At 36.3% G+C, this 27,786-nt stretch overlaps 1 protein-coding gene across 12 annotated transcripts in view; it reads right to left on the bottom strand.

Annotated features, from left to right (window-relative positions):
- Nucleotides 1-27,786, bottom strand: part of LOC5579206 (protein phosphatase PP2A 55 kDa regulatory subunit) — a 178,625-nt gene that overhangs the window by 13,675 nt on the left and 137,164 nt on the right. For all 12 annotated transcript variants that reach the window (XM_021857621.1, XM_021857620.1, XM_021857624.1 and 9 more), the window contains one exon: nt 1,424-2,233. In XM_021857621.1, the coding sequence (XP_021713313.1) occupies nt 1,424-2,233 (810 nt within the window). The remainder of the gene's footprint in view (nt 1-1,423; nt 2,234-27,786) is intronic.

Raw genomic sequence — 27,786 nt, 5'->3', positions numbered from 1 at the left:
CAATTCATTTCATAACATATTATGGTACAAAAAGTTATAACAAATTTAATTACAATCTTGAAATGACTGAACTTTTTGTTCGTGATTCGGCCAAATGACCCGTTCGGACCCGTACGGTACCGACGCCTACCGCAGTACAAACGATTGTTTCAATGAGATGCGGACAGATTTTGGTGGAGAAAGCTGCAGCGCGAGCTGCAATGCGACCGCAAAGAACGTGACAAAGCAGGAATCAATACAAAAGAGACCGGAATGCAACAAACCCACAATGTAATTCTACAATACAATATTTAAATCAGGGAATGAAATTATTGGTCACGGCGATAATCATAAGCCTATCGCTAAAGCCGATTTTCCGGAGAAAAGAGAGGTGCGATAATATCCTACTCGTCCAGCACTGCGCGAATGTGCTCTCACGAGATCTGCAGCAAAGAATTTATATTATCACCCGCAACGAAAAGTTGGTTTCCTTCTTTTCTACTCTTGTTTCGTCGTAATGAGTGTCTTTCGCTTCCGCATGTAGCATTTTTATACCAATTTTATCTCTCCCTTCGTTCAGCTGGCGTGGTCGAGTGATTATGATGCACGCGCGTTTTGATGACGTTTTTGCTCATGGACATGGGTTCGAACCCCGTCGGCGGCAAACATTTTTGTTATTTCCCTTGTGATAATTATCGCGATATGTTTAGAGCCGATAAAGTTGGATCAGTGCATATGATCGGATCGATATTGGCTTTTCGTCAGTATAATGATCAACAATTATAGCAGTTCACGAAACCTGTTTCGCGCAGATAAAGGCGGCAACTAATTGTCAGGTTGCTTAAAAAAAGGCCTATTTTCGTCTCATTTACGCGATAATTTCATTCACTGCTTTAAATCGAAGGCGCCAGCTCAAAAACCAACCAAATTAGTCGAAACTTTGAGAGATGGGTTTTCTTAATTTTAAATAGAATTCTAGGGGTATCCCGTTGAGTTTTACAACTATTTTGTTTAAGGGCCAGTCTATCCCACATATTTCGGCACAAAAAAAGGCCTGGAAGGAGAGAAATGCGAAAAAATGGAACAGCTGCATCATTCACAAGCAACGCGCCATTAAAAGCTCCACGCATTCCGAAAGGATTTCGTGCCATTAATCAAAATTTATTGGTATGGGAATGGAAGCATTTTGTTGAACTTCGTGTCTGCTATTCAACAACGCGCCAAAGATGTCATGTGGATAGGTTGAACAACTGAAGCCCAATTTTCACTAGATTCAGTCAATTTGTTTGCTTCGCGAATAATAGATTGGCGAAAGAACATGTGAAACTGTGACTGATCTGTATACCCGCTTGAAGCGTGAAGCGACAGAAGTCTGAAAACCCACGAACACTTAACATCCTACAAATAGAGATAGAATTAGAACAAACTCCGCCAGCATACTCACCGGATACGTCTCGATTGGCTTCGTCTCCATGTGCAGATCCCACACCTTAATACTCAGATAATCTCGGGAAATCATGTACCGGCCGGTGTTGCTCAGCTTCACGTCGCTGATCGAGCTGATAATCTCGCGGAAAAAGCTCTTGTTGGTGATGTCCACGTCCTCCGGTTCCTCGAACAGTTTTGCGTGCCGGTCGCAGAGCGCGGACGAGCGCATATCACATAACCTAATTGTACCCTTACTGCTCGAGTACACGAACACGTTGCACTCGGTCGGATGGAACTCGGCCGCCGTGATGACCTCCGTCAGTTCCTCCATGTTGGCCGGCTTGATGTCGACGATGTTGAAGCTCTGGTCGGTAATCTCCAGGTGCCACAGGTTGAGCCGCAGGTCGTCCGCCGACAGGTACGTCTCCTGGTCCGAGTTGACCGATATCGAGTTGATGTGGTAGGTGTGAGCGTTGGCGAAGATCCGACGGGGCGACGCCTCCACCATCAGATCCATCGGCTTGATCGATGGCACCCGCAGCGCGCTGATCGACGACGGATCACGTATGCTGCCATTGTCCTCCCGCGTGTTGTAGCCCTCGACCCGTTTGTCCCGTTCCGAGACCTTCCAGAGTTTTATCGTCTTGTCGTTGGTCGACAGGAGGAAGTGCGACTGGTTCTTGCGCTTCAGCCACCGGATCTTGTTGATTTTTTCCTCTATTTCTAGTGATTTTAGGTAGTCGAACTCGGGCTCGTGTGACTGGAAGGTGGAATAGACGTTGTATTCGCCGCGCCGCGGGTTCGAAGATTTCGAGGCAGGATCTCTCTGTGGAAGAAGAAAAATAATAAGAGTTATTTTAGGATTGCAATCGATAGGAAACTGTCTAAATGTAACAATTGCAGTTGCAATCAACGCCACAAACGTTGAAGAAAAGTCATATTATGCCGAAAACGAGGGCAAGGACACTGGGCATATCATTTATTAATTATTGAGCTTTTAAGAGACACGCGACATGAATTTCTACCTTGCATGCAGAGGATGCAAGCGCCGAGACGGAGAAGTAGGAGGAAGCGTGGCACTAAAGCTGACATGTACATGTACTTTGCAGAAAGTGGAACATGGAAAGCTCTCTTCGACTTTTAGCTGTGCTTTGTGTAGCGCTTGTCCTGTTCTGAATGAGCGGCAATTTAGCTGAGGTTGTCAAATCGATTTAATTCCCCGGTGGGGGGTAAGCGCGGCAGTGGTAGGTGAGTTTTCAAGAAAAGCTAATTTTGTTTGAAGGATGGATGGTCTCCATTCACGTTAGTGTGGTCATAGGCCTGGACGATAGCAGATAATCCGTATCACTGAGCGGGTGCTTTTCACAATGACGTGCCCACTAATCATGAATGCCTTCTGTACGACGATATGCGTGTGAGCATTATAGTTGTGCTACTCTAGAATAGTCGAAATGTTATGTCTATTCATCAATGTTGCTGTAGCTGAAACTAGAACAACCCAGTCAAACGGACTTTTGCACATATGCATACACTATATACCTCTTGCCGGCGATGATGGTGTGGTAATTGACAGCGATAAACGCATATGTAAATATTAATACTTTCATTTACAGCGAGCGAATCATACTACCTACAATAGATTTTATGCCATCATCAGTCGTACAAGCTCAATTATAAAACCTACCGTAAAATGGGGCGAATAGAAACACTCTCCGACACGTTTGAATGTGTAAAACTTAAACCGTGTGGATAAAAAAAAAACAATTTTATTAGTCCCAAATACGGATCACGTCTTCCTTTGCTGAGACCCCAATTGCTGTTAAAAAATAAAAATTATATCATACAAAGATTTATGAAAATGTTGTATGTTTCCATTCAACCCGCGATGGAGCGAATAGGAACACTGTTCAGTAAATATCCATACTCTTTTACATTTTAAATGAAAAATAAACTCTTTGTACATCTCAAAAAATATCCCAACGTTTTTACCTAGTGTAGAAAAAAATATTTTTTTTTACATTTTCAATATTTGATCATGTTAGAAATGGGCAAAAAATGGCGGATGTTTTAAGCTGTCAAAAAAGGTTGAGATTTCAATATTTTCTTCTCAATTTTATAATGGAAAATATAGCAAAATTTTTAATCTGAAAATAGTCTATCCATACTCTGTTGCTATTGAACTAATGGAAAAAAATATATTTCATGAGGTTTTTAAAGTTTATTATTACATAATAGTCGCATTTCTAACTGTAGGTCGCTTTGTTTCTATTCACCCCGTTTTACGGTACATCGACGCTTCTTGAAAGTCGATTATATTTAATCACAACTAAGTGGGTCATCCATAAACCACGTGACCATAAAGAGCGATAGTGGGTGGTTTTGGTTAATGACTTTGGATGGACCATATATTTTTTTAAATTAGTGTACAGGCAAAAGACCACGAAAGTGGTGGGTTCGAAAATCTGAAAAAATGATTACATATTATAATGTTGATACTTTGTATCAAACATTATAACTTGGTTTGATATGTTTTTAATATAATTAAAACACATTTTGTTATGTTTATGTTACTATTCATACACTTTTTGTTATAATTTTAGTTATTTTAACAACATCCTGCATCAAGTTTATAACAACCTATGTTCGAAAAAACCTTATAACATAATAACATGTGCTGATATAATTTTGTTATGTACCTTTAGTCGGGATTGCAGTTCCATTGAATCAAACAGAGTAGATTACTGAAATCCAATCACTAGCTCTTAGAAGGATTTCATTAAATCTCAAGCTGCTATCACTTTTAGAAAAATCTATACATTTAAATAAAAATGGAATGGTGTTTGTATGTCACGAAATGGCTCGAGAACGGGCCAACCGATTTTCATGATTCTTCACATTTGAGTTCGTCGTGTGTATGTGCGATGTGTATGTGTGTATAAGCGCTCAGAACATTCACAGGGAAAGTTAAAAAATACAGAGAACTTACACATTGTTTTTGTATAGGACGTTTCGTGGTGTTTTTCAACAGCCTACTGGATGGCAAGACAAAGTTTGTCGGGACCACTAGTAATAAATAATGCAGAACTTAAGGCTCAACATTTCCAACTTTTTCGTTTTGTCATACAAAATCTCTAAATGTCGACTTGAAAAATCTAAAAGACCAACAGTAAAGATGTTCTAAGCAAACATTCATGGAGAGTTAGAATTTAAACTTTGATGCAGTTACTCCTAGACCCACTTTTTGATTTTTTAGATATATCAAATCAAATTTGCGAGTTAGTTGTGTTTGATCCTTTGACCTTGACGCTTGCTCCTGCGGGGGCCGGCGATGAGGGCAGGATCAAACATGTCGCGAGTCGGTCGAGTGAAACTGAAAAAAAACCGCGATCGCTTGGTTGTGTTTGATCCTTCGACCTTGACGCTTGCTCTTGCGGGGGCTGGCGATGGGGGCAAGATCAAACATGTCGCGCATCGGTCGAGTAAAGTGAAAAAGTGCCGCGTTCGATTAGTTCTTTTTGATCTTTCGACGTTGACGCTTGCTCCTGGGCAGTGCGTCAAGAAAGCCTGAGCAGTCGTCAGTTGTTTTCACTCTCGGGGCGCGTGCCTATTTTCTCTGAGAGCTTTTATATAGCCGAGCAAACGAGTGAAGCTGAGAGTGGATTGTTGCTGCTCAAGGATGACGGATCAATTGGTGAGCTCGTTTCATGCTACTATTTCTAATCTATAAAATATGTATGACTGCACCTTTAATCGTTACAACGGTGAGACGTAAATATGATTTTTCAACAAACTTTGAAAGGTTCGTCACTGTGAGTGTCGACATAAACTCTGATTTATAAATTATGTATGTCCAATTTTTTTTTTCAAGACTCTTTTTTCTTTTTACTTTTATTTTTGTAATTAAAAAAAACATTGAATGGTTCGACACTACACGTGTAGACTTACGAAAGGTTCACTTTATTCAACAAACTTTGAAAGGTTCGTCACCTCAAGTGTCGGCATAATTTTTCTCTACATAGATATTGTTCATATCAAATGAAAATATTATATTTACATATAAGCATGTTTATATCTCACAAATAATTATTTATCATGGTCTAATCACTTATCAAAGTGAATCCTGTGACCCAACGATCCTCCCCATTAACAAACATCCCTCCCAGTAACCTTTGTGGAGATGCAGAGGCAAACACGGTCTCCAAATAGCAAAGGTTACACACTAACATTCCTTCCCCCAATCCCACCTGACTGCAAGGACGTGACCGGCGCCGTTATTGACCATGTATAAATAGAGGCACTGATCTATGCACACTGAAGAAGATTATGGCCAATCCCTGCCGAACTTCTAGTTGATTCTTTGTACATTTTCACTGACTTCGGTCAATCACGGAATAGCAACCATTGATATGTGTAGTCAGTCTAAGCTAAGCTAAGCTAGCTAGATATATCAAATCAAATTTGTTGTCAAAAAATCGCATTGGATTTTAGTATTCCTTTGTAGAAATAATCTATCGAAATGGCCAAAAAACGGGCGATGGCAAAATCTAAAAAAAAAATTACATAAAAATATATAAAAATTTCTTAAAAAACTAGAATTTAATATAAAAAAAACTAGAAATAAATATAAAAAACTAGAATTAAATATATACATATTTCATGTAATTTTTTATGTAAATTTTTTTTTCAGAGTTTTATATTTTTTCTGAAAAGTTGTAGTCTTAAGCTGTTATTCTATAAAAAAAAAGATTGCAAATCGGTTGAGCTGTTCAAAAGTTATGATTTTGTTCAGAATAAAAAATCTATTCCGCTGAGATCTAGAGTGTGTGCCGATGAAAAATGACTGATTTTTATTTGCAAAAAAATACATTTCAAAAAATAAAAAACATACATCACTGAAAATTTGACAGTAAACGTAAAATTTAATGAACTTTCAAGAAAAAATGAGAACAGTAATAGTTCCTTTGGCGCCGAGGCCTTTAAAACACGAAAAAAAGGAAATCATTAATTTTTTTTTTGTAAAAAACCTTTTTTGTGAAATTTTATATTTTACTTGAAAAGTAAAAATCTTTAGCTTTCATGCCTTTCATGCTTTCAAGAAAATTGAAGATCGGTCAAGCGGTTCAAAAGTTATGATTTTTTTTAATAAAATTATGCAAAATCACGAATGTTCTGGTCACCCCATTTTTGGAAATGGTCACCCTAATAAAAAAAAAATCAAAAACACGTGTATCCTTATTTCGGATAGCATGCATAGCATAGCATAGACTGACTGTACATGTCAATGGTTGCTACTCCGTGATTGATCGGAACTGGTAAGAATTGCACTACGATCCAAATGAATAAGGGATGGGAGTTTCCGCTTACTCTCGAAGTGCAATTTTAGCAGATCTAATATTATTGATCAATAACGGCGCCGGCCAAGTCCTTACAGTCAGTTGGGATGGGGAAGGAATGTTAGGGTGTAATGATTGTTGCTTCTAGAGACCGAGAATACCTCTGCATCTCCACAATCACCACGGGAAGGGTGTTTATTAGTGAGGGAGGAAAAGATCTGGGAGTCACCTCTGGCCGGTGATGCGATCCATGGACAAGGGGGAAATATACGACTTATATTTAAAGCTAGTTTTGTATTTTTGTCTCGAGAAGCTTTTGGTAGAAGCTTTAAAAAATAGGTCAACATCTATAATGTCGAACAATTCAAAAGACGTTTTTATTAATGTCGAAAACTGAAAATTACATGTATATATTTTAAATTATATGAAACAGGAATAATGCCGACACTTGTAGTGACGAACCATACATAGTTTGTTTGAAAATGACATATGAGTATTACTGTGCATTTTGTCTCGATATGGTAGAAGTTTTAAAAAATACGTCAACATTCACAATGTCGAACAATTCAAAAGATAATTTTTAATAATGTCAAAAAGAGAAAAATATATGTATATTGAAATTGTATAAGAAAATAGCATAATGCCGACACTTATAGTGACGAACCATACAAAGTTTGTTTTAATATTACATAAAAGTTCCGCTTTCAAGAAAAAATGTGTTATCATAAGCATGAAACGAACTCACCAGTTGGTAATCCATTCTCGACTGAACACAAAACTGACACTGACAGCAAAACTTCTTGACGTTCCGAAAACAAACCGTCTTGCTTGGGCCTTCCCAAATACCTATCCAGCAAGACGCTCCAGAACAGGGAAAAAAAATTCTCCGGCGACGAAAACACGCGCGAAACCGTGAGCAAAATCTATCGGACGACGCAAAACCGAACTGTCCTGCTTGGGCTTCACGAAGCACTACCCAGCAAGACGCTCCAAACAGAAAAAAAAATTCTCCGGCGACGAAAACGCGTGAAATTGTGAGCAAAATCTAACGGACGACGCAAAACCGAACTGTCCTGCTTGGGCCTCGCGAAGCACTACCCAGCAAGACGCTCCAAAACAGGGAAAAAAAATTCTCCGGCGACGAAAACGCGCGAAATCGTGAGCAAAATCGATCGGGCGACGTAAAACCGAACCGTCCTGCTTGGGCCTCACGAAGCACTCCACATGTATCCTTATTTCGGATAAGAAACAAAATAGCAAATTTTCACGGAATTCGGTGAACCACTAGATCGGTTTTTCATGGAATGGCTGAATAATAATATCAATGTTATAATAACTTATCTACTAAAAAGAATGTCTTCAAAGTTTTGCGTGAGACATGCTCAATACCTAGACAACCAGAAATCGCATGAAAGTTCACGTTACAACTCGTTTATTCATACTAATTACATCAAACCCGCAAAACACCGTGGATAATCTCGTCCGTTTGATGAGTTTCCTCGCATAAAACACTTCTTTTCTGAGTTCATTTATACATTTTGTTTCGTCTCGTACACTCGTACAAAGTAAATCGCATCAATCCGTAGCAGCTGTCAAATCAACATTTGTTATCATAAGTTAAGTCGCATAAGATCACAGGTTGATTCGGTAGAATATTTATACACTCGCATTGTATGTTATTATTCATCACATAATATATGCGCGCATATCGCCTCCACTTTTGTACGTAGAAGGCCTTTTCGCGACATCTTATAAGTGAAATTTTGCACATATAAAGCCTCCAGGTGATTTCGTTATACGTACATTTTGGTTGTCTGGGTAGCTGATTCCTGGAAATATTCTTGATCTGATGCAACTCTCTTTAGATCCAAAAAGATATCTTTATGACAGAAACGAAATTTTGCCAAAAAACATTTGATTGCTTGCTTGCGAAAAATAATTGCATAACTCCAAACAAGCATCTTTCTAGGAATACATTGAAGATTTTGCCAAGAATGTCGTCAAGAAATAAACAAAAATCTGTCCAAGAATACCTACAGAACTTAACCATTTATTCATTCATCAAAAAACTCTCCATGATTTCATTAAAGATCTCACAAGAAGAATTCGCTGTAAATCTAAGAAATCCAGACTAAATTTCGTTACCATTAGTCAAGCTAGTAATCCAAACAAAGCGTCTTCAAGAATCCGTATGATTTCCTCCATGAATCCGCTAAAAATCCATTTTCAATTAATGTGTCCGAAAATTCGATTGGATGGAAAACCATTTGGATCTCCATCTACCTAGAAATTTCCAAAAATGTTTTACCTTAGCTTTTTACCAACCACTAGGAATTTGCTCGAAATTTCAAGAAAAATCCAACAAAAATCTTTTTTAGAATCTACTAAAAACGTATTTGCAATTAGTGCATTCTTTGCAGTGCAGCATTTGATTGATTCTTCTTCTTCTTGACATAACGTCCTCACTGGGACAGAGCCTGCTTCTCAGCTTAGTGTTCTTATGAGCACTTCCACAGTTATTAACTGAGAGCTTTCTTTGCCAAAGTTGCCATTTTTGCATTCGTATATCGTGTGGTAGGTACGATGATACTCTATGCCCAGGAAAGTCAAGGAAGTTTCCATTACGAAAAGATTCTGGACCGACCGGGATTCGAACCCAGACACCTTCAGCATGGCTTTGCTTTGTAGCCGCGGACTCTAACCACTCGGCCCCCTATTGATTGATTGATTATCCAAAGTAAATGTTCAATTATCGCCTCGGTTCCATTTAGAATTTCTGAAAGGGTGTTATAAAAAATGTGCCATTAATCTTAATAAAAATTCATAGAGCATCTTATCAAGAACCTTACCAGAAATCCCTAAATACTTAAACACTTGTCAAATTTCTCAACGATCTTTCCTAAAAACTCCTTTAAATGTGCTTAATATCTTCAGCCAGAAATTCGCAAAGCATTTAACAAAGAAAAAAACGATTGCAATTTTTAATAAGCCTTACGGGTTAAACATAGTTTGCAGGATTCAAAAACGTGACCCAAAAATTTGAAGAGACATCATAATCTTCACTGCATAAGAACGTCAAGACAATAAATGAACCGATTAGTTTGTTTGGAAAGCATCTGAGTGCACATCTTGTAGAGGCTATTAGTCGATCATTAACTCCGCATTAGTAGTTTGTGGTTCATAAAACATAAAGCAGATGTTCTAGTATTTTTTCTGCAACCTAAATTTATAACGTAAAAGTTGCTTGTTTTCATATTTATGAACACAAGTTGTTCTTCTCTATGTTACTGATCTAATAATCATTGGCATCAAATAAGTTGGTAATTCATAAGTAAGTTTGAAGTTTGAAGTTTATTTGTGTTTATATTTTTTGCTTGCAGCTGCCAATGAATTCAACAGCAAATTTCCTTTTTTTTCCCTGGAGGCTGTTTTTCATAGATAAAAAAATAATAAAAATAATATAGCTACTTAAACATGGACCAGATTTTATCAGATAATTATATGCTATTTCTTCTCTTTGTAAAAGCGATTACAAAAATTCTAATATTTTGATCCAACATTCTTGAAACTTTTGATCAATTCCAAATAAGGATTTAAAAAAAAACAGCCAATTAGTTCCCATCTAAGCAGTGATCATTAGCATATTGAGTACTAACTACTGGCATGCTCACCTTATTTGCGGTTAGATGACGTTTTTAACTAAATGACTTTTGACAAAATTGTTTTTAACCAAAACATAAAAAGATGGTTACTGAGTGCTTTTCGAAGGCCCAAGCTGTCCGAGTCATTTTTCGCGTGTCCTGAGCGTTTTTTTAGTTAGCACTTCATTTGCGCGCCATCGGAGTGATTTGGTATCCCTGCTTAAGCGTGTTGACACTGAGGTTGTGACTGTTCAGTCGAGGATGGATTACCAACTGATGAGCTCGTTTCATGCTTTTAATAACACATTTGTACCATGACATGTATTTTGTATGTACTTGTTGAACAAACTTTGGATGGTTCAAAACTTAAAGTGTTGATATACGCGCTTATTCATGTTTTACATAATTTCGACATTCAAACCTTTGAATAGTTCGATGTTTAAAATGTCGACGCATTTCTTCTTCTTCTTGGCATTAACGTCCCCACTGGGACAGAGCCGGCTACTCAGCTCTGTGTTCTTATCAGCACTTCCACAGTTATTAACTGAGAGCTTTCTTTGCCTAAGTTGCCATTTTTCGAATTCGATGATACATTATGCCCAGGGAAGTCAAGGAAATTTCCATTACGAAAAGATTCTTACCCGACCGGGAATCAAACCCAGACACCTTCAGCATGGCTTTGCTTTGTAGCCGCAGACTCTAACCACTCGGCTAAGAAAGGTCGACGCATTTATAGATAACTTTTTAAACAGAGGTTACATAAATCGCATCACTTACCAAGGTGAATCCTGATAATGTAGCTTTTAAGCCCTCCCACTGACAAAACTCCTTCCCCTGACAACCATGAAGATGCCGAGGTATACTCGGTCTTTAGTAACATGGGATGTCACACTAACATTCCTTCCCTTCCCCGATGACCGTAAGATGGTATGCTACTTCCAAGCTACATCTGTTGGTTCCCTGTACAATTTCGATTATTCTGGTCAATCACGGAGTAGCAACTACGAATTGTATGGTCATCTATGCTCATGCTCACTATGAAGCTTACTAAAAAAATTACATAAATCCATAAAAGCATCTTTCCAGCAACCTTAACCTGCTTTCAGCAGTAAAACCTCCTAAATCTCCCTAGAAAATTGAATGAAAATCTTTCAGGATTAGCTTTCCACCAACCGCTTAGAATCTGCTAAGAATTAAAAAAAAAAAAACAGCGAAGATTCTTTTATAAAACCTATTTTAAGTTTTATTGATTATCCACTACTTAACTTTTAAGTGATTTTCCAAAGCACCTCGTGTCTTAAAATGTTTAAAGAATTCTTGTTTTTAGTTTAGAGCGTGGTCTGGCAAATACTTTAGCAGTTTTTCCAACTCAAATAACGGCTATAACATATTTAAATTTTTATTAAAAAAAAAATGGTTCCAAATATGCACTTTGACACTTTTGATCATGTTTGACGTTCACTTTGTCGACAAAAATGCCACAGGGTTTTAGTTTTAACACTGGGGTTGTTCCTATCGGCCCAGTGCTGTCATAAATACTGATGTATTTGTATTACAGAGATATTTTTTTTTTATTATGACACAGATTCAAATTACATGAAACACTGATTTTTGTATGAGACACAGATTTTCTAACCTGGTGGATACAGATTTTCTATCAAATCATCTGACAGCTCTGTATCTGAAATTTCGGAAGGCACACGAAAAATTAAATATACCCAAAATTTGAGTTTTAACCAAGGGGTAAGGCAAAATCTAAAAAAAAGTAAGAAAAATGTTCTTCTTGCTTAAACTAACGAATCATTGAGTTTCTGGCCTAAACTTAAGCGTTTGGTACTAAAATTGGGACAGGGCTTCAGGACTCTATTACCTGTCCGTTATAGCCTGAATTCCCGTTACAATTCAAGAAGTTGATATGAATCTTAATGGAAATTTATAAATGAATCCTCAAGTGCCTTTCTAGAATTTTTTCAAGGATAAAAATGATATTTCATAGGATCTCCTCTGAATTGGCTCAATATCTTGCCGCCGGAAATCTTTAAATCATCTCATTTTATAACGTTATTTTGAGTTTAATGTGCGTGGCACATCCTATTAAACTACAGTTACTTCATACACATGGATTTTAGAGCAAATTAAACCTCTCATATAAACGTACATCAGTTAGCACGTAGAAAACTTTTTGGGCGGCAGAATCATGAAAAGCTTCTAGTAGGATGTAGAGTACATTACAGTTTTTTATTTCAGGGAAGTAGTTCATTCGGGAAAACGTCATTCAGGGAAATTGCATTCGGGGAAATGTCGGGCAATCGCAAAAAGGTGTCGTCAAACGATTGTGCTACTTTTCCCCGAAAAACCCGTTTCCCCTAATGCTTTTACCCCGAGTGAGATCCGTTTGCCAGAAAATTTGCAGAGATAGGATGATGAACTAGGTAGAACGATAAGCAATGATAAGAAGGAGATACATGGTCATTCTCGAGTCAACATTTCGATGCATCTTAGCCTTAAGAAGGGAGCATATCAGATTTTTGGCAGTTTTCAGTACAAAATCGATTATTAAAGTGTAGTAATAGTGAATCGACACTCAACGAGCAAGAAATCATATTCATTGATTTGACTACTGGGTAAAAGGAACTGAAAATTTGGTTAACGATATTCACATCGAATTTTCCCAGAATCAACGATCTGAGGGTTGGCCCTTTTGAATTGCTACGGGAGAAATGTATGAAGCTATGACAATTGTGCCCTGTCTAGCGTACTGGGGAGTCGTGGGGTTGAAGCCTACCAGAACGATTCTATTATTTTTCATAATTTTGCATCTCAATTTGTTCAAATTAACGCTTGTGTCTATGAACTTCGGGTTTTTTTTTTCAATTATGGTTGCTAAGAACTTTTCGGGGAAACAGGGTAATTCCAAATTTTCAAAATCTGCGATTCATTCAGTTTCTGAATATTTTGTGATGATATTTTTCAGTCTTTATACCATGGAAAAACAGTGAAACCTCGGTCTAAAACCACAATAAGCTCGAAACGATACCAGTGAATTAAATTCTAAGAGTGTTCCTTTGAAGCCATGTAGGAATCGATCTATTCTGGGCTGTCCAGGTGTGGCCAGTATTTTCTGTTAATCCAGCTATGGTTTTTTGGTTTAAGAGCCATCGCAAGACACTATTCCTTGAGTTTTATAAAATGACCCCTAGGGGTACATTCAGTAATCGTTTCCAGATGGCCGCTGATTAGGTAAGCACAAGGTGAATAGTTTTCTCACCCCTAGCTTCTGAAACATTTTTCGAAACGAATATATCCGCAAAAATTTAAATCCGCGATTCGAAATAACATACTTAATTATAACTTCTAAGTTTCATGTAGAAAAAAGATCCCGGGTTCAAATGCTAGATTTTCAAGCTAAAATATGACTAGACTCAGCTTCACAGCCCTTGTTCTAATTAAAATTAGTATGTATATATTACGTCGCAACTGGACAGCATTTTGCCTCCCAATCAAGTACAAATCCTAAAGTGAGTGAAAATAAGGGTGTGTGCACCGCGTCAGCAACTACAGTCGTCGACTAATTTGTAAACAAGTCTGCTGGCAAAGGCGCAATGCGACCGAACACCTTCACACCGGCTTTCGCTTCTCATTTGGAATTTCATCGTATCTTCGCAAAACCAGACTACGATGACAAGCAGAAGTAAGAAGAGTTTGATGTTATCTAGCTTCTCCGATCTTAGCGCAAAATGATACGAGAAATAGGTTGCGCGTCTTAGTTAAATTGAATGGCAGTGGCGTCTCGTCCTAAGGTGCACTTGGTGCACTGCACAGTCAAAGATTTCTAACTAACAAATTAAATATATATTATAATTCTCAATACTTCTAACATTCATAATGTGTAGTTGTTTGAAAATGTTGTTTGATTTCTTCACCTTCAATTGGTGCATCGCCCTCAGTGAACAAACCGTTTGATTCTCCCCCCCATGGTCTTGCTCAACCAGCAAGCGAAAACAGCCAAGCAAACAAGACAAACTGCCATGCGTCTCCATCGTATTGCAGAGAATGTTCATTTCAGGTTCAGCCGTGCACTCTTTCTTGTGCACGAAAATAGCGTGTATGGACACAGCAGGAATGTGCATTTGTGTTGGCATTTCTAGAGCAACAGTGGCGTTGTATAGGTAAAATCTGGTTCACTCCAATTTGTGCACCCGAGAGAGAAATTGCCCATGACGCTCGCATTGGTTTGCAAGAATTGAGAAAGCGCGCGCAACTGGCGTCACGACGTCTGCTGTTGGAAGACAAAGCGTCAACGCCATACATGCTTTGTGTGTATGAATGTTGCATGGAGCTTCCAGGTGTCGCGCGATAGTAGGCGCAATATTGATTGGAACCAAAACTAGATGTTATAAACATATTGGCCAAATTGATTATGTTTTATCTTATTGAATACACAAAATTTATGTGACTTCGAATTGATTTATAAACTATGTGTGAATATAGTTTTTCTTGCTCAATAGACCGACAACTGATAAATTGCGGTGGGCGTAAAGCGGGTTTCAGCGTTCAACAGTCAGTCATCATTTCACTTAAAAGCTTTGATGTATCAACAAAAGTATACAAAGAGATGTACCAGCGCTGGACATCGGTGAAAAGCTAAGATATCGTGATACAATTGACAAGCTGTAAATAATAAGAATTATTATATAGAATAACAACGTTAGGAATAATGGAGATTCGGAATTTCGTGAAAGCCACAAAATCCACGGAATTTATCCTTCATCGCGAAACTTGGAAAATAATTTACGCGTTATTGTTGAATTCTGAAGGTTTATATGATAATCTCAGAAAAGTTCATATTTTTGCTCATAAGAATGGTTTATTTATTTGTAAGCCGAGTTTCATATAAAAAAATGTGCTAATCGTTTAGTTTCAAGTTAAACGTCTTTCTTCTTGCTTTAAATTTTGTATTGATAATATGATATTAAACTTATTATCTCAGTTCGCAAAATACGAAAAATGCTTGAAATCTACGCATATAAAGGTCATTTTTACTGTAAATATACATTTTTATGTCTAATATTATCAAACTATGGGACCGCGATTAATACGCAAAATTTTTCTTTCATCGCCTTGATATCAGCGAAAATTTGAGAATTTTTCTTGTCCCTAAACATTGTATATTGGAATCATCCAAAATTCTTAAAACTTACAATTAGTGATTGAAACGAAGAAAATAAACAAAAAATACGTTCAATGAGCAACAAATATAATAGCTTCCAGACACTTCAAGATTGCATACAGTATTGGAAATTACATTTTAAGGTGTTAATAATAAGAAATTACATTTTAAGCTGAAATACATTTTAAAAAATCAATTGAAAAATTCGTATTCATAATTCAAAATAAACGGTTTGTGCGAGTCAGTGCACAGGTAATCAAATTCCTCACGGGACGCCTCTGTTGAATGGTTAAGACTGAGAAATCTCACGTAACTTTTCAATGGGCCTATTTGAAATTGAGAGGCTATTTCTTTGTTCATTTTCTCATTAGTACAGGACATGGATGGGGACACCATCTACTATGGTGACAGAGGGCCCGATTGGCTTGTCGGATGGATCGGGCCCGGGACATCCTGTCTACTGCAATTCGCTGCAGTTGATATAGGGCATGTCCATAGTCTGCTTCAGTCAATAACCAAGTTTTTGTATGATCGCTAGACAAGAACATTGTCTTTCTATCTATAGTGAAAATTTACCCAAAAGCTTTAGATTGCATTGCTTTAATCAAAAGAGAGCGAGAGATTAGAGAATCTCTCATTGTTGCATAGGTACACTAGTTAAGTTAAGCGAGAATTAATTTTTAATTAAATTTGACTAGCCATTTTAGTTTGCCATCGAGATATGAAGAAGACCGCACAATTAGCTATCTTAGAGCTGTTTGGCTCCAATCCATCCTCCTTCGTTTCCCATCAACATGACTACCCCAACTCAACCGCCGAAAATATGTCTGTCGCATCAATAATCATTAACGACCGCCCGTCAAAACCGAGCTGAACTCTTTCGCTTCGCACGATATCGTGTGAATGGATTAGGGGACGATCACCTACTTGCAGCCGGGTCTTACCCCTAGACTAGGTCTGCCAAAAAGCTTACGACACAATCGAAAACTGGTAGTCGTATCCTACCATACTATTCATATTTATATTTGCAAATGTATTAGGGTGAGTCATTTTGCTCTTATTTAATAGAAAAACTGATTTTTAAATTCAGTTTGCTGTACCTACCCAATGACAACTGGCCACTAGCCTTTGAAACTAATAGTACTATTATACGGCTAACATAGCGCACTTCAGCTCTATATTAGCACTATATTAGCACGTAGAATGAATTAAAGTGGTATATTATTACTTGTGAAGTGACTGTAAAACTGGGGAGCAACAACTGTCCCCATTCCGTATAAAAATGATAGATTTTTTTTTGTTAGTTCTCTTGTTTATTAAACTTTATATTAACATTAAAAGATCTCAATTAATATTAAAAAAACGATAGCTAGCTTATACTCAGACCAATAAATGATTTGCTCTTGATATGAAATATATTAACGTATTCTTCAAGCAAGGACCCACCCTAACAAGTATATTGGATTAGTCGCAGCAGTATCCGAAAACCGGCATGCTCCAATCAAGCGAAGTTCCCAATTTGGCAACTGACGGATAAATGTATACAAAATGCAATAATAAGACTCAAACGTCCGACAGTCGTCAGTCGTTACATAAGAGGCACGCGTGTCTGCTCTCCCATCAGCTGGGCCGGCGGCGATCTAGGGTAGATGCACCGGCATTCGTCACTCCGAATTTTATACCGTCTTAAGATACATATAAGCATAAATCGATTGGTGTTCAATTAATCACTTTAAAATAATGAGGTAACTTTCTTAGAAATCTCAAAACTCGCTGAGAAAATAGAAAAATATATTTTCTTTAAATGTGTGTTCTTTGTACCTTATTTCGCTATGGTGTTCCATAATTCGTCATCTCTTGTAAGAAATTAATTTAGGTGGCGAATTCAAGGACCGGAATTAAAAACATGGCGAATATTAGTACGGGTGATCCAGTATTCGCCACCCAGATTTTCAATACAAGAACAAAGATTTTGACCAGTTGTCATATTTTTCATGCAAAACATGATCAAACTTTTGTTTGAAACACGTTGAAAGTATTCAGCCTTTGAACGTATTAAAAAAATCCTAATGGTGACAAATACTGATACACCCACCCTATCTGCTCACTGGGTCAGAAGACTTTGGAGCTGTCGTCATCGCCGGCCTGTCCTTCGCGATGTCGCATTGGTGTCGCGATAATCACCCCGCACTGCTGCGAACTTCGTTTTTTTTGGGAGATGGAAAGGGGAAATAGCTTTGATTCAATTACATATCTCCGGTTTGTCATCGGGTCACGAGACAGACTGGTCGCGATTTGATTGGGTGCTCAACGGACCGGATGATTGCCGTTTGTGGGAAATGGGCAACAGTCGTTTCCAAGCGTTTGCTTTGCAGGATGCGTGTAGAACCTTGAGTGTCTCCACGAGACTTCGAGATCGAAGAAAAAAGATAAAACGACAAGAGATCGATTTGTTTGCAAACCGAACAAATCAACTTTTTCTACAAGATATTTTTTTCATGTTCGTGCGTCATTTTTAAGTTCAATTTTATTTATGACATAATCCACAATTCAAATAAAAATGCATTGGAATCAATCTCAACAACAGCAGTAAGTTATCAGCCTCTGAATCTACCTGTAACCATGTTGATACTTCGTCTGTATCTCGAACAATTGATTTCGTGCCATAAACAGGGGATAGGCAAAATGATTAAGATAGGCAAATTTTTTACTGAATTCGAATGCTCATAACTCTATGACAAATTGATTAAATTGGATGCATCCGGAAGCAGTCGACGGCAAATTTAGTCTAGTCTCAGGAACTTATTTGTAAATTGGCTACCGGACACCGGAGTTGATGACCCTATTTTTCGGAACCAGTTCTACGGAAATAATCATATTTCTGAAAATTCCAACGAATCCTAATGCGTCCACCGGCATTCAACTTCCTATTAGTTTAGTTTCTAGGAAAATTTTAAATATCTATAAATCTTTACACCGCACAAAAATACAAGCGACAGAAAAAATGCCATTTGGACATGGCATCGGGAAATCCGGAACATCTCCGGTTTCCTGTGGCCAATTTGCATGGCCAAGTATGTTCCTGAAGCTAGACCAAATTTGCCGTCGACTGCTTCCGGATGTATTTTAGCTTTTAGCTTCCGGATATTTTTTTAGCTAAAATCTCACCCGTTCCGTATATAGCCGTTTCGCATAAACAAGGAGGGGTAGGTAGTCTTTCATTCATTCATTCATTTATTTATCAATAAGTAACTTAAGACAACCGTCTTTTCAAGTGTTACAGTGTAAATTCTATAGAAGAAGTGCCGCTATTTCATGTTTCATTGTACTTTAACTTGCCTTTAATTTATCTTCAACTACCTAAAGTGCTCTATACATTTCTTTCTAAAAACTGACCCCGAATTTATTAGCGTTAAATCGTTTGGTAAAGAATTCCAAATAGAAACACCTCTAACGAAAAAGCTATTACCGTATTTGGCAGTATAATGCCTTGCTATAGCAATTTTTTTTTATCTTGCGCTTCGTAAACTATTTAGTTTGGCATATAAATAATCAGTCTAATCGCTATAGCTTCTGCATTCGAAGCAGGAGGTCGTGGGTTCAATCCCAGGCCCAACCTTGTCTCATATTTTAAGGTTTTTTTTGTTAATACCGTCGACTCTCTACACTAGACCGAATAAATAAACGACATACCGTCAAAACGGGGTGACTTGCAACGGCGGGGTGACTTGCAACACATTGTAATTTACAACTAAATTTCACTATAAAACCCAAATTTCAAAAGAAAATTTGTTTTAAATCGGTGCTTCAATATGTGTGAGTCACAATTCAAGTAACGGCCACGATTAAAGCTGTTATGATAAATATGTTTATACATTCAATATAATTCTTTTGAATGTCTAGAACTGATACTTGATGGAGGTTCAAAATCGTGACCTGAAAACATTAGATAGATTTAATTTACAAAAGTAATAATTTACATGATGTTTCTATAACTAATAAGTGATAATATGACAAATTTTATTTTACGAAATTATAGCAGTAACTTTTTAATAAAAATCATGTTTATATAAATGTACCTATGCGGGGTGACTTGCAACACTTTATTTCTAAGCAATTTAGAGTTTTATACTTTTTGTTAAGTCTTCATTATAATTAAAAGAGTAATAATTTATCAATCAACTACAAATACTCGTCAAAAATATTGTTCAGTTAAGATATTGGACCTTGATGATTTAACGCCTCTTTTTCCCATACAAAAATAGCTCAATTATTTTCTTACAAAAAGGTATTCAAAATGGTCTTGTACTGGTTCGAATGCTTTAAATACATGACAATGCTTTAAATACACTTAACAAGTGTGACTAACAAAAAATATCAACATTTTGTTGGCAAAAACTAAAATAGCATTGAGTGTTGCAAGTCACCCCGCATAAGGACATTTAAAAAATTTCACCTTTTTGATGACTTTTTATATGACAAAATAATTCGATTCAATCTTCTGTCATCCCATTCTGTGGGCGGACCGGCCATTCAAAGTTCTACGAGGAATTTAATTTTTAGATGACGTTTGGATCGTGGTTTTGGTTGATTGAAGTTGAAAAGTGTTGCAAGTCACCCCGTTTGACGGTACTAAACTGATGCAAATTTTGAAGTTTTTGCTCCTCTATGCTTAAACTTTGTCAATTATGAAGAAATTGAAGTGATTTGGAAAAAAAATTGGTTGTGCGCACGCCATTTAAAGCTATTAAGGTACACTGGGAGAAGTGTATCAGTGGGGTAAGTGGATCATTCGTCAATATTAAGCATAAATACTTGCATATGTGGAATGTTTTCGCACCATTGCTTCGTTTTAGGTTATATTCTTACGCACACACTGATACTATTGCAAAACTGGTACTACACGTACATTAACACAAGCAAACTTGTTAGCTGCAAAAATTAATTAATTTTAAAATTGTTTTCCATCAATCAAAAATCCACTGTATCTCTGTCTAAAGTCGAATACTATTAGTTTTTTTCTACACGTGGTGAGGCTTTCAGTTCTAAAGGAATGAATCACAATGAAAAAATGTGATTTTTTTTATAAATAAATACAGATATATTGGACATGGTATACTTACGCCTACTTTTTAATGGGGTGGGGTAAGTGGATAAAGTATTAATATTATTTATTGGCAGACTGCTCACGATAATTTTAATAAGTTTTAGTATCCGCAAATGTTGTTTTCCCTTAATTTTATTCATTCCCAGTTTGAATTTGTCAAATTGACCAAAGAAAATTTGAATTTTTCCACCTAAAAGTTTTTTTTAACCTTTCTGGTATAAAAGAGTAATAATTTTAAAATTTACACGAAACTTTTTCGTGGTTTATCTAAGCTAAGTTGCAGAAGAGCAAAATATACAAATTTTCCAATTGAAAGCATATAATCGTACCTTATTTTACCATATTAATTGTTCTGAACAGATGATACAAATATATTCATAAATAGAATAAAAGGATTTCAGTTTGTTATTCAAAAGTAAATGTAGCTAATATTTTTAAACTACGAATATTTTTACAAAACATTGTTAAGAATAATCCTACAATACTTCTTTATAACTTATGTGTACAAATGGATGACTTTTCTTTAAATTATTCTAGCTACAATTTTTTTTTGTTCGAATTATTGTAAACTAATGTAAAAAATATGTATGTACATATATTTTGATTAAATAAAGATATTTTTTTTTTCAAAGCATGAAAATGTAACATTACTAGCACTAATCACAAGAACGAGAATATTATCATTCGTACTATACATAATTAAACCACATTTGTTTTGAAAACAGATGTTTGTTATTGGTGATCCACTTACCCCACCATTTTGGGGCAAGTGGATCATTTGGCGCAAATTTTCAAGTCCCTCATACTCAATACATAACAATCAGAAAAATCGAAATAAATGACGATTTGAAGAATATTAGTCTCTCATTTGTTATCCACAAAAAAAAGTTTGAATTGCAGTATTCACGTTAGCTGTACATAACAATGAAAGTTGACTATTATTTTTTCTGTATCCACTTACCCCACGGTACCTTATGGGAATTACTATGGAAAAGGCAAACCTTTTTGGTTCAGTCCTCTAACTGCTCGTAATAATAATCTATGGAAAAGTGAACACTCTTCTCATGTAAATTCTTCCCAGCTACAACTTTACCGAAGACCACATTTTGTTGGGACGTGAGGATAACTTGTTATTATTGATAACATAGTTTGAATCATGCTGAGATGATCATTCGATTATTTTCAGAGCAATACTGCCTGTTTACTGTAAAAACATAGTAGCCTGGATTTTGATCTATTTTTTGAAGTCGTGGGATCGAAGCCCACCAGAACGATTCCATTATTTTTCAAATCTCAATTTGTCAAATTGACTTTTGTGTCTACGACCTTCAGGTTTTATTTTTTTTTTTTCAAAACACCGTCGGCTGGCTTAATCCGTAATAGACATGACAACTCTAGTTGCGTTATGCCATAATACTTATAACTTAAAACTTAAAAAAACAACGTTTTTGAAAACTGAAAAAGCTGTATTTTTTTCGATCGATCAAGAAATCAAGAATAACAACGTTATCATAATTAACGAAATGGACGATTTGATATTTCTAAAAATTTTTGTCCGTTCGGGAGAAAGCTGCTGCTCGAATTTTGGTGAATGGTCGGTTCTAAATACAATCAGGGTGTCGACTCAATCATGAAAATAAAATTCCCTGACTTTCCCTGACCTTCCAGTCGTTTTTAGAAAAAAAATCCAGACCACACTGATTTGGTTGATTTGAACCGTAATAAGGGCTCATTCATTTATTTCATAACGCTGAAAATTACCATTTTGACACCCACCCACCCCTTCTTTTTTTTCTTCCCACGATTTTTGTATGAATATTCTACAAGTTTTGTATGAGTCGTAACATCGTGAGGACCCCCAGCCACCCCTTCAGCGTTATGAAATTTGTGAATAAGCCCTACATACAATTTGTACAAAAAAACTAATTTTGCATGTTATATGTCGTATAAAAAAAACCGAGTAAAGGTTTTACTTTACTCAAATACATCCGTCATATAAAATTTTAAAAGCCTATTCCCATGGTGGTATGATAAAATTGCGCACTTGAGAGTTTTACTTTTGAGCTTCAAAATTCGTAGGAATAAAAATAAATAAATAAATAAAATGGTAAAACCTGAGTAAATGCTCAGAAATTCCTGAATCACTAATCATACTCAGATGAAAGTTATGTAACTTGCCAATGTACTACCTCACAAATAATTTCACAAATTTCATACTTAAACGAACACATTTGTCATCTTCGCTACCTGAGTATACCGAATATTTATATAAGACGCAAAACTATGAAGATCCACTATGCTATATTTGGTAAAAATAAGTTCCTCCAGACATTTGGCCCAGCTATTTTTTCAGGTATAATTCCAGGCATGCCGAAGAACAGTCTCGAAGAACGCAACAGTGATTCCCTTCTTGGAATTCTCAAACTCTTCTAATATTTCCTCCAGAAGCGCCTCAACGTCTTAATCCACACATATTACATTAATGCTAAAAAGGAATTGTAAACTTTTCCAAGAAAATCTTACTTTGCTCTGCGAAAAGGTAATCTAAAGTTTCTCTAAGGGTTCCGGGTCATTTGGCCGAACGCCATTTGGCCGAATGCCGTTTGGCCAAATGCCGTTTCGCTGAAAGTTAAAACAATAGGGAACTGTAACAGTTAGAATGTAATTGAACTGATATACAAGTTGAATTTCAAAGAACAGCTTATTTTTGAAAAAGAATAATTCAGTTCAAGAACAGTCAGAGCTGAAAGAAATAAAATCCTTAATGTAAGCTACCATTTACTTCTCTACTAGCGGCAACAGCTTTTTTTCTCATTGCGTTTGTAATTAACTTTTGACAGTGACTGAAACCGTTTTACGACTTACGCATCCTTCTGAAGGATCGGTTTGCCTAGATTCCCAAAGAATCGCACTTAGTTAATTATTTCATAGTTCAAGCAATCAAATTACTTGCAGCTTTTTGCAAACACGAAATATTGGCTTATTCTTTTGACAACGGAGAAACAGTTAGCTTCTTTGTCGTGAGTGTACGCCGAGTCATTTGATTTACGGCTTCACGCAAGCAACGGTGCAGAGTTCAGTTCAAAACGTAGAAATCTTATTTCTGGAAGAGAATAGCATCTCTAATTACCCTTGTGCTGTTTTGAATAAAACTATATTAACGTTTATAATACGTTCTTAACGCCTTCATTCCAATAATTATGGAAGAACAGCCTTTGGTAAAAAGAAGGAGAAATCTGATATGAAAATATAGGCAAGGGTAATGCAAATAATTGTTACATTAAGTATAACTACGAAGATCTACCGATGATTTAAAGAAGGTAAAATTCCTAATTAAAATATAAGCGAAATCATTGACAATAATTATGAGCAATACATTTTTTCTTGGAAGAACAGCCTTTTGTCCAAAAAATAAAAAAAAACTTCTATGAAAACATAAGCAAATGTAATGCAAACAAATCGTTAAATCATTATAACAAAGAACTGCCGATGATTTAAAGAAAGGTATAATGGATCATTAAAATAACCAAAACGGCCACTATGGAAGCATAGATAGCGCCACCGTAGCCTTGTGTGTTTGACAGAACAGCAATGCTGTCACAATGTTAAATCCCATATACAGTGACGCCTTTGTTTTGATGCGATGAGCACTGACAAAAACTACATTTCAATGATCCATTCCCAATCAAAATGTAAGCGAAATTATTGCCAATAGTAATGAAATCAGTAGAACTCGAAAGAATAGCCTATGTTTGAAAGAAGGAAAAATTTCGGATGAAACATCTTAAACTCCAGTGCACTGTTGATAACCTAGAAACGAACCAATCATCATGTAACTATTGGATTTTTTTTTGTTCGTAATTCGGCCAGATGGCATTCGGCCAAACGACCCGTTCGGCCAGATGGCATTCGGCTAAATGGCGTTCGGCCGAACGACATTCGGCCAAATGGCCATACACCCTCTCTAAGGATTCCAGTAATTACACCTCCAGAGGTTTATCTAATGTTTTACAGAATTTCTTGAAGTCTTTACATTTTGAAGGATAAAATATCGAGTTCCTGGTAATATTTTAAGAATACTTACAAAGGTATCACAAAACCTTTTTCTATTAAATAATTATTTTTTTAATACTATCAATAGTTATTCGCGATTATTCGTTACAGGTAAATTGTTTTATTTAATGTTTTAGACGTTCGATATGAATTTTGCCTTTGTATTCTTCTCGGAAGTATTTATCTATAGATTCTTAGAGAAATACGTTTAGAGATTCAATAATACGATAATAAAAAAAATATGCTGACAGCAGTCTTCAAAATGTAAAGCAATGCACTGAGGAACTCAATTTTTAGCTACAGGTCGCCAAAGTTGAATAAAACACTTGTTTCATTGATGTTCACATGAAATTTAAATTATGATTTCTCAAACTTTTTTGTGATATAATCTACCAAACATGCTAAATAGGACTTGAACTTTCAATTTGGATACAATTTAGTTGAACTTTCACGAAAAAAAAATAGTTTAAATCGATTTTTTTCAACATGCTTGCAGTTTTCATATAAAATTCTTCGTTTCTCTTATATTGCAAAATACAACGCTTTTCTGAACCAACAAAAAATAACATTTTACCAACGAAAATATTTCGAACTTTGTTGATAATTATTGTTTTATACATGAAGTTTGAATTCTGTGACAAATTAAGCGAATAAATTGGCAAACTTTCATGAAAGTTGGCTGAAACAGTCAAATTTTGCATTTTCAACAGTCAATATCTCGAAAAACTAGACGTGCTATGATATTTCTGAAAACGGCAATGGACTCAGCAACCTTTAATTTAGTAAATAGCGGTATTTTGGTGCTTGAGACAAAAACGTGTTTCCGCAGTGTTATCGAAGAGATTCCTTCAAATCATATTCCTTGACTGCCTGCTTTCTGGATTACTAAATAAATGTCTGTCAAGGAATTATTCAAACAAAATCTTGCATAAATTCTTGAAGTGATATCTGTTCTGAAAGAATTGCGGATTAAATACTTGAGGAAATTATTAGAGAAATTCTATGGGGAATCTTAAGAAGAATTTCCATAATTTCTGAATAGTTGATCTAATCGATAGCTATGCAGACTATCAACTCGTTTGATGTTGTAGTATAGTATTGATAGATAATTATCGCTGACTTCTAGTGAAATTCCCTGACCTTCCCTGACTTTCCTGGTCAAAAAATAATTCCCTGACATTCCCTGACTTTCCAGGTTTTTTTCAGGTAGTCGACACCCTGTTACAACCTTAAACAGATATAATTCCACAACAAAACTCATCTTCTTCATACGCATTGATCATTAGCTTTTATAAGACAATCTAATAGAGGGCCATCAAAGTTTTCAATGATTTTTTAGAAGCTACAAATATTGCATTTTGTACGAATGGGCCATATAATAATCGCATAAGTGACCTCTATTCAAGAACTGGACTGGATTTTCTTAAAACCGTGTAAGAATACGAAAAAAAATGCATTACTGTATTCTCACAGGTGCTTTACACCTTATGAAATTAAGGTAGATTCACAGGATCCTGCTATGAAACCTCAAGAGTTTGATAGGAATCTTCAAGTGCATGTAAGGAATCTACAGGAAAACGCCAGGGCTCTGAAGCATCTTGCTGGAAATCCGTATGATCCCGCCTAGAATTCTCTAGTTTTCACTAAGGATTTTGCTAGGAATTGTCATCTTGGGATTCCACTGCAATATTGCTAAAATTCTCAAGTCTATGATGAAGTTTTTGAAAAGTTTAATATTCTTAGGTTACCACTAGCACTCCTTAATATCCCTCTGGAAACTTTTTCAAAATCCCCAAGATTTCACCAGAAATACTTAAAATATCAATAGAAATCTACTGTATCACGCTAGGAACTTACAGAACGTCCTAGAAATCTTCAAAGTTTATTAGGAATCATCAGATTTTAGACATAACCCCCAATAATCATTAATACGTTCTCAGAATTCTACAAGAAGTCTCAGTGTCAGCTAGGAATCTGCAGCCTTCCTCAAGTATCCGTTAAAATGTTTGAGAAGTCCCCTATGAACCAAGAATCCCCTAAATATTCTCCAGGGTACAGTTAGGAAACTCATGAATCCAGCTCGTAAGGAGCATTTTGATGATTTTGAGAGCCGTATCCTTGATTAAAAAATATAGTATATAATTCTGGATCGTCTCTTAACAAATCTAACGTCTTATAGAATCTCTAACAATGAGGGAACGTAGCTCTTAATAGATGACGCAGAAGGATCTAAATCTAACACTAATACAACAGAAAAAAAGTTACAATACAATATAGTAAAACTCATTTTATAAATTATATGTTCTGCTTGTGCATTGTTCAAACAAGCTGTTCCAAATCTGAATAAAAGTGTTTTTTTAGTGTATTACCTACTGGCCGACTCAAGTGGGCTGGTCACTCAGTATGAATACCGATCGGTCTCTAATTGACATATTGGTGGAGATAAAAGGGCGCATGATACGTTGCGAATGCATGATCCATGACCATCCCGAAGTAAATAAGCGCGTACGGGAGCATTTAGCAGTTGGTGAGATTTGTAGGAATATTGTCGAAAATGGAGCTCTGGATGTAATCGGTGTGTAGTTGACCTGCTATTCAAATGACTAAAGGAACAAACACGATAATATTTACATTTTAATGGTATTCAAAAATGTGGCCAAAAACCGGATCCATTCTGTTGCCAAAATCGGGGGGTGCCAAAAATGGAGCATGCTAAAAACGGACCTTTGATAAAATTCAAAAATATGTTATGATCAATTACGCGCTTTTATTATGTTTGTCCAGTAACAGTTCGTGACAGCAGAATCTAGGCTCACTTTGACGTACAGAAATTTCGTGTTGGTTCCTCCCTTCCAGCATTAAACATCTTTATAACAAGTGGCTTTCCAATAAGCCAATAAATAAATTAGCAAGAAAAAGTGCTGAGAAACATGTATATTGTCACCATTATTCACAAAAGAGAGGATCGATGAAGAGCTTAGATCCTAACTAAGACGTCATTTTAAAGTATGCTTATTGTGAATACTTTTCGAATTCTCATGTAATAGTGGAATAGAGTCAACGCAATAATGGAAG

This window comes from Aedes aegypti, chromosome 1, assembly GCF_002204515.2.
Source record: "Aedes aegypti strain LVP_AGWG chromosome 1, AaegL5.0 Primary Assembly, whole genome shotgun sequence".
Lineage (NCBI taxonomy): Eukaryota > Metazoa > Arthropoda > Insecta > Diptera > Culicidae > Aedes > Aedes aegypti.
Note: the sequence above shows the minus strand (reverse complement) of the source record. Positions and strands in the feature narration are given on the sequence as shown.